The sequence below is a fragment of the Cyprinodon tularosa genome, unplaced genomic scaffold, assembly GCF_016077235.1.
Source record: "Cyprinodon tularosa strain WSP-4 unplaced genomic scaffold, ASM1607723v1 ctg614, whole genome shotgun sequence".
Taxonomy (NCBI): domain Eukaryota; kingdom Metazoa; phylum Chordata; class Actinopteri; order Cyprinodontiformes; family Cyprinodontidae; genus Cyprinodon; species Cyprinodon tularosa.
The window spans coordinates 402,018-410,742 of record NW_024039357.1 but is presented as its reverse complement, the minus strand read 5'-3'; the positions used below and the strand labels follow the sequence as shown (position 1 = coordinate 410,742).

General features: G+C 41.1%; 1 protein-coding gene across 1 annotated transcript; it reads left to right on the top strand.

Moving 5' to 3' along the window:
* The first annotated feature begins 2,814 nt into the window (after nucleotides 1-2,814).
* LOC119798226 (olfactory receptor 11A1-like) lies at nucleotides 2,815-3,774 on the top strand. The gene has a single exon (XM_038307575.1). It carries the CDS (start codon nucleotides 2,815-2,817, stop codon nucleotides 3,772-3,774), a length of 960 nt encoding a protein of 319 aa, XP_038163503.1.
* Nucleotides 3,775-8,725: the final 4,951 nt, after the last annotated feature.

Here is an 8,725-nt window from a genome sequence, read left to right as displayed (position 1 = left end):
ACCTCCTTTGACCAAGATTACCTGTCAAGCCTTAGTCAATAATATCTGTCAAGGAGCCAAAGTTTTCTGGAACCAAGACAACCCGCCTAGATATTAAGAAGGTTAGTGGCTTAGCAGTCTGAACTCTTAATTATCCATCTCAGCACCTAACCTGTTCTCTCCCCTCCAGAGGCTCTGGTTCCCCTGATCCTGAATGACCTGCAGAGTTCCTTCAATAAACCCAATCAATAAATGGGTCCTCAGTCTGAATCTTAACCATGTGCTTTGATCAGTGGGTAAAAGGTATGTTTTTTATTTTTTATGTCAGAATGTCCACCTCAAATTATTGTCTGTCCAGTCAGTTCATCCAGATTACGGTCCTGCCTTAAAATATTATTTCATTGTCAGAGATGAACTACCAACATTGGCAGCTAAGGTTGTTTGTGAGGATCCATCCGTTATGTTTTGTTAGTTGGTGGTTGAGGAGAATCCTGGCAGAGTAGTAGTAGTACCACGCTTTTCTCTTGTGAGAACTTTGGGTAGAAGGAAGGCTACAGCTAGTGACTTCACATGGTGAAGCCTTTAAGAAGACGACAACTCAATCCAGTTTATTTATATAGCAATAATTCGTAACAAATGTCATCTCAAGGCACGTTTAAGAGACAGTACTGTCAAATTGGTTAGGAAAACCAGTTGATTAGATCCAGCCATTGAATTACTAGACATGACCTTCCTGGAAGAGCCTTTGGAGACAACCCTTGCTTGCATTTTGTTGTTGACTCTTAAGAAATCCCTCACACCAAGCATGTATTCAGGGAAAGTGGAGAGGAAAAACTCCCCTTTAACTCAAAGAAACCTACAGCAGAACCAGGCACCAAGCAGCCCTCTGCCAAGGCTGACTGGGGTCGAGGAGATGGAAGAAGACATACAAAAAGAAGCAGAGAGAGAAAAACTGTTAATCAGCTCCACAGGTGGCCCCGTCTGTGAAAGGCACAGTCAGGCAGATGAGCAATGGGCCAATTCTGCTACTCAAAGTAAAAGAAACAGGACTGGACTGGATACAAGTCAAACTTTAATATCTATAAACAGAGATGTCGATGGCAGCAGCACAGCTGATATTTCAATTCAGGATGGAAACACAGCCGAACCGGAAGAGACCAGATGAAGCTACTATGATGAGAAAAAGCATAGATCATAAAGTTATCAGTGGAACACCCAGGCTTGAATCAGGGCTTGAAGAATGAAGACAACAGTAAACATCCTAGAACATCTGAGAAAGGAGACAAATGAAAAAATATGAACATGTTTAACCCGTGAAAAAACCCCGAAAAAGATGAACATAGAGCTTTGTTAATAAACCATGTTATTTTTCCAGAGGTTGAAATTCAACTGAAGAGGTTGATTATGAGAGGCCTTTGATCTGCTTATACAGGCAAGGATCCTTTAAGGTAAAGAATCTATTAATACCTCAGTTTTTTCCCCTTGTTTTTTTCCCAGTTTTTTTCCCTTTTATCCCTTGTGAACCAGTTCCATCCCTTGATAGGGATGGAACTGGTTCACAAGAAAGGGCAAAGCACACTATTTTTCTTGAGGAAGCTTATGTCTGTTGTTTTTTCAGAAATATGCTGCATATCATCTATACGTCTGTTATGGAGAGTTGATCTCTTCTACTACCATCTGTTGGAGTAACAGCATCAGAGCAAATGACTGAAATAAGCTAAACAAGCTAAGGACAAAACCAGCACTGTTCAGGGAACCTCATCAAACATCTGGAGATGATTTTACAAAAACAAATTCTTGAAAAAAAGATGATCAATATGGACAATCCCGAGCATGTTTTCTATTATTTATTTATTTAGTTTTTTAGAAAACTCCATTGAGTCTAGTCAGTTTCTCCTAATATTCTGCGAGATTGGCCACTACATGTGATCTATTCATCCTACAGCTGTTATCAACTCCAAATGATAACAAAACCCTATGAGTTACAGCATTCAATTCCTCTTTGGAATCAGTAAAGTATTTTTGAACTGATTTTAATTACCCATTTGTAAGGTAAAGGATCAGAAAATGCAGCTGAATCTCTAAAAATACTGCATTTAATGTGACCAAAGCAATGCTAGTTGTCTATTTAAATGTAAAAGCCAAAAAATATGTGTGTGGTCTTGTTTTACCTACAATGTGGGGGAAGTATTTTGTAAGATATCCTATATTTGGGGACTTACATGTACATATGGGGACATTCAACTGGTCCCCATATGGTAAAGTTCTGTTCTTTGAGTTGAGGTTAGGTTTAGGACTAAGGTGTGAAATCAGTTTAGGTTAGGGTTAGGTATATGTTTGTAATAGATGGGGTTATTGTCTAGGTTGGGCCATATAAAATGAATCCAAGTCAATGAAATGTCCCCATATGTCATGACAAAAAAAGCTGTGTGTGTGTGCTTGTGTGTGTGTATACTTTAATTAAATGAACGAGTCATTTGAGTAAATCCTTGTAATGAACTGGTTCTAGTGATTCAGTAAACCAAAATGAACTGCCGTTTCCATCACAATCAATGTTTGGGAGTGTCTCTCTGGATCATCTCTTTAAGAGAGACAGAAGCAGAGCTGAGCTCAGTTATTTGCCTTAGCATGAATAACAGGTCCTAAATTGATGCTGCCTTTGGTTGTGTGACTTTTCCACAGTTAATTGATTGATCACCTCTTGCTTTGCTGAAAACACACTCCGTTGAGTTATATTTTTTATATTGTGTTACTGTTAAGTTTAATTAACTTTTTCAGTTCTTTATACAGATGGATATTTTTTTGGGCAATTAGTTTACCCACTGAGTCATAATTATGATTGAATTAAAAACTAATGCAGGAATGAAAATAAATTCCACTCAGGTTTTATATTTCACTCTAACTGCCTACATTGACACTGGTTCATTGAAGTACTTCTCTTTCTTTATCGTCCTGTTTCTGTATGTTTTAATCGTTGGTTCTAACGTTCTACTGATCGTTGTTATCTGTGTGAACAGGAGCTTACATGAACCAATGTACACGTTTCTGTGCAGCCTGTTTGTCAATGAACTGTACAGCAGCACAAGCTTTTTTCCCTTCATGCTGCTTCACATCCTCTCTGATGTTCACAATATTTCTGCTCCTCTTTGTTTCCTACAGGTTTTCTGTGTTTATACTTATGGAACTGTAGAGTTCACCAGCTTAGCAGTTATGTCCTATGACAGATATGTTGCTATTTGTCATCCTCTGCAGTATAATTCACTGATGACTTCACAGAAAATTGCCTTCCTGGTGTCCATTACTTGGCTTCCACCATTTTTAGCTGTCGGGGGTGCAATCATTTTAAGCTCCTCTCTGCAGCTTTGTGGAAATATCATGGATAAAATTTACTGTGGTAATAACTCCATCATTAAACTGGCTTGCAAAGAGCCCAGGGTCAATAACATCTATAAACTTTTCATGACTTTTCTCACAGTTTGTGTTCCTCTGTCTGTGATTCTCTACACCTACATGAGGATCCTTAAGGTGTGTTTTTCTGGATCCAAACAGACCCGGCAGAAGGCTGTCAGTACCTGTACTCCTCACCTTATTTCAGTTATCAATTTCTCTTTTGGTGTTTCCATTGAAATCTTAGAGAGTCGATTTGACATGACCCAAGTTCCTGGTGTGCTGAGAATGTTCTTAGCCCTTTATTTTCTCACTTGTCAGCCTCTCTTTAACCCAGTTCTATACGTCCTGAATATGTCCAAAATACGCAGCCTGTATAAGAAGATGGTTCTGAGATGGGCATCATAAAGCTAGTTTGTTTTCATATGAAAAAATAAGTATTAATTTAAATATTGATCTTTGATTTTAGATGTGATTGTAATATTATTTATTTCAAAACAAATTTGGTAAGGATTTTAAATCCTGCTGCAAATATTTATGGAAAATTATGGAAATAAATCTTTGACCTTTTAACCTACATTTGTAATCATGTATTCCTTATTTATATTTGTTTTGATTTTTCTAATTGAAATTATAATGGAGATTTTTTAAAGTTACCAGTAAAGAAAAAAGCAAAGAGCAGCTCAGAAACGATTGAGACAGAAAGGGCTTACAAAATCAAGAATCTTAAATGTGATAATGAGCAGATGTCTTTAGTGTCATGATGACATTTTGTTTACACGTTACCGTACATATGAATGCAGACAGAACATATAACACCTATAGAGAAAATGAAATAAGTGTATTTATAGGACATTCTTAAGAATATACAGTGAACACCATTGAAAAAAAACAACCAAACTTATATATGTTTCTTTAAATGTTTGTTGAATTTAGATTTGCAGAAGATATTCTCTTCTTTCTACTTTTCCCAATTCATCCCTCCATAAACACTAAGTCCTGCAGAGCTCTGTAGCTATGTTCACAATTTGTTCTTGCTTACGAGATCAGATTCCACCAGGTCTTCAGCATCTTTACTGGCTGTTTTTAGCAACTAGGAAAAATTTCAGTTATCCTGTTTAAGTGCACCCATAACCTCTCAGTTAGGGATCTATGACTTATCTTATTATTCTTTTTTTTCCTATTATCACTATGGCGAAGAGATTTTTGGTGCCTGCCATTGCAATGCAAGGAGCATAGAATGCCACTGCTGAGCAATGGCATTCTATGCCCATGCAATGCATGGAAGGACCCATTATTATTATTGTTGACAAAAAAAACATAATCTTTATTTATTTATTTATTTATTCTCCTTCCATCAAGCTTAATGCAGCTCCAACCGTAGGACGCACCCACACAATAAAGGTATCAAAACGTCCGAGATGGGTGCTAGTATTTTTATAAGTGACATAATTGACATATAAGTGACATAATGGTGACATAATTCACAAAAAAACACGCATAAAATCCCATAGGAATATATAGGGAGAAGGGAGAAATAATACGTACATAAAACTCCACTATTATTGAGTCTTTGCTGTGTGGTCATCAGTGGTGTCAAAAGTACACACATTTGTTACTTAAGTAGAAGTATAGATACTGCAGTTTAAAAAAACTCTGGTAAAAGTTGAATGGATCCACACTCTAGACAGTTTTTCCCGGACAAATCTGAAGAGTCTGCTTCTCCCATTCTGCCTCCCAGCTGCTCAGTCGCCACAGTCACTTGGGAGATTGAGGACCAAGTCAAGCAGGCTCAGCAGTCTGAGCGTGATCCTGGTACTGGATCCACCAACAGAGTTTTTGTTCCCTCATCCATTTGTTCTCTGGTAATTAACTGGCTCCACACTTCCAAGTTCTCTGCCCATCCAGGGATCAGTCGTACTGTGGCTCTCATTAGTCAATGTTTTTGGTGGCCCTCCTTACTAAAGAATGTTAAGGAGTTTGTGTTGGCCTGCCCGACCTGCGCTCGCAACAAGTCTTCACACCAGCCCCCTGTCGGTTTGCTTCAACCATTGCCCATTCCCAAGAGACCCTGCTCTCACATTGCTATAAACTTTGTCACTGGACTTCCCACCTCTAAAGGTATGACCACCATTTTAACCATTATTGACTGTTTCTCCAAGGCCTGTCATCTTGTTCCATTGAGGAAGCTTCCCACAGCACTGCAAACAGCCCAACTCCTGGTGAAGCATGTTTCCAAAAAACGGTCCATACAAGGTGGAGAGGATCATCACTCCTTCTGCCGTCCGTCTTCAGCTTCCCTCCGCGCTCCGGATACACCCCACTTTCCACATTTCCCAGATTAAGCCAGTTTTCTCTAGCTTCTTGTGGCCACCCTCTGAGCCCCCTCCCCCCTTGGACATTGATGGCCACCCTGCCTACACGGTCCGCAGGATTGTGGATGCTTGCCGTCATGGGCGTGGGTGGCAATAAATGGTATCCTGGGAGGGTAACGGTCCGGAGGACCGTTCCTGGGTCCCAGGATCCTGTCATGATTTTATCTAGAGCTCTGACCCACATGCAGAAGACCAAACAGAGAGACCATTGAAAATTTTAACAGGTTTTTATTTAGAGTGAATGAGATGAGTCCAGTGCTGCGCTGAACACTGTCGAACCGGAACTGGAAAGTGAAGGGGAAGATTAGTTCAGGCTCAGTGGGAAATTGGTGTCTTGACTTGAAGAACAGGAATTAAAACTCACGTTTCCAGAAAAAGATGTCTCTTATTGAATCTAGTCGGTGTGGGTTGTTCCAGTGAATGTCTTGTTCGCTGGAGGGCGGACAGGGTTCACCCAGATTGCGGCTATTCCTTGGTGAACGGAGAAGCTGAGTGCCACTTAGTTTTCCTGCGGTACTTGAACGGGTTATAGTGGACATGAATCCCCTGCTCAGTGAGAAGCCCAAAAAAATCCTTGAGGGGAAAAGTTGATCCAAACCACAAACTTGAATCCTCAGCTCAGTTTGGTACTCAGAGAATCCTTCCAGGGGGGGAGAAGGTCCAAAACATCCAGTTTGCAGGATGACTTCCTGCTGAGAGGCAAAGACAAAAACAGCAAGGTTAAAAACTCAGGTAGAAAAAAACTCAGTTTGACTCAGCAAAACTCAGCTTGGCTAGAGTACCCAAAACTGGCAAACACTCTGGCGTTGATGTAGTGGCAGTTAGCAGCTTAAGAGTCCTCCGTTAATGAGGTTACCATCCGCAGGTGTGTGAGGAGGCCAACCAGAACCAGGCGTCGCCTGGTGGAGGAGGGAAGACAAACCAAAACACAACCCACACAAACTGGATTCTAACAGTAACCCCCCCTCAACGACCGCCACCCGGCGGTCCAGAAGAACCTGAGGGCTGAGAGAGGCGGAAGTCCCTAATGAGGGAGGGGTCTAAAATAAACAATCCCAGGACCCAGGAACGATCCTCGGGACCATAACCCTCCCAGTCAACAAGATGAGCGTGGATGAGCATTGATGATGCATCGGACGGTGTAGGCGGGCTGGCCATCAATGTCCAAGGGGGGAGGGGGCTCAGCGGGTGGGCACAAGGGGCTCGATGAGACTGGCTTGATTTGTGAAAAGTGGAAGGTGGGGTGGATACGAAGGGAGGAGGGGAGACGGAGATGGACGGCAAATTCCCCTATGGTTCTCTCGGCTTTGCATGGGCCAATGAATCTGGGAGACATATTTCGAGACATAGCTTTGAGAGGGATCTCACGGGTAGAGAGCCAGACCTTCTGGCCCGGGCGATAGAAAGGAGCAACCCTCCTCCTGCGATTGGCCCATCTTTGGTTCTGCTCGGAGGTCCTTCCCAGAGCCGTCATGGCCCGGTTCCAGAAGGTCCGGCAGCGACGGATGTGGTGTTGAACGGAGGGTAAGGCGACGGCTGCCACTTCGGACGGAAAAAGGGGTGGCTGGTATCCAAGAGACGCCTCGAAAGGGGATAGACCTGTTGCGGAGGAGACACTTGAGTTGAGTTCTCTCGTGAAAAAAGCAGACAGAAAGAATTGGCCCATGATACAAGATTTACGTTCAGTGAACTTAGCTGTGCAGACATGAGCTCCGAATGTCCCAGATCCTCACACATTGTTAACAAACTGGATCCTGAGAGCACATTTTTCACAGTGATTGACATAAAATAAACCTGAAAATAAACCAAATAAACCTACACAGTTTTGGAAAAAAATAAACATACACACACCTGCCACAAGCGGACAGTCCTACAATTTTTACCCAGACCATTTGAACATGTTTCGAGAGTTCTAATCAAAAGCTTGGAAGCCAGGTTTTAATGTATGTGGATGGCCTTCTGTTTGTGTCTAAAACAGCTGAACACTGTAGAGAAGACTCCCTGCAACTGCCTCATCATTTGGCTAACAAAGGGCAGAAACAAGTCCGTTACTTAAGCCATGTTATTTCAGATGGAAAAAAGGTACAGGAAGAGCAAAAAATTGCAATAGCAAGTGTGCCTAAGCCAGTGACTAAACAACTAATTATGTTTTTTTTAGCATTGTGCAATTACAGTAGAGCTTGGATTCCACGTTATGCAGAAAAAACTCAGCTTCTCTTAAACATTATCTATGACACACCAATGGCTATTTCAGAAGCAATCCAGTGGACCCAAGAAGCAGAACAGCAGTTCACAGAGCTTATGTCAGCAACTGTACTAGCTCTATGAAAGTATCAAAAAAACATTCATCCAAACAGTTGACTGTAAAGCTGGTTTTACTGTGCCATGGCGATAAGCTCAAACCTGTAGAATACTACTCTAAAAGGTTAGCCATGGGAGGAACACTATCCCCATGGTTACAAGTTGTATGTGCTGCTGTCATTGAGGTAAAAAATTCAGCCTATTTGGTCCCTTTTCACCTAATTACTTTGTTAGTCCCTCATGCAGTGAATCTCCTTTCTTTTTCTTTTTCCTTTTTTTTGTAACAGCGTCCTGTCTGGCAATGTGGCAATAAGAAAAATTTCATTGATGCCAAAAAGAGCCCAACAGATTTTACTTTCACAAGTGGAGCAGTAGGGCTATTGCCATATTGTTTCAGTTGTTACATGCATATAAATTGCTTTATTATAATTATGCAGGGAGTTTTACAGTTTATATGGACACTGCAATGTAAATAGAACAGAAGAGGAAAAACGGAGGAAGAAGAAAAAAAAGAGAAAAGATGAAAGAAAGAGGAGATAGAAAGGAGACAATGATAAAACATTTTCAGTCTGCTTCATCACCTGCAACTAGATGCAAAAAGAACAGCATAACCGAAAGACACAGTATGAGACATACAATAAGGCAACACCTTGAAACTATTATTTAATCTGACATGTACTCTG

What these genes read in the sequence shown, in the direction of transcription:
- LOC119798226 (XM_038307575.1), top strand. Translation starts at nt 2,815, where the DNA reads ATGATTGAATTAAAAACTAATGCAGGAATGAAAATAAATTCCACTCAG.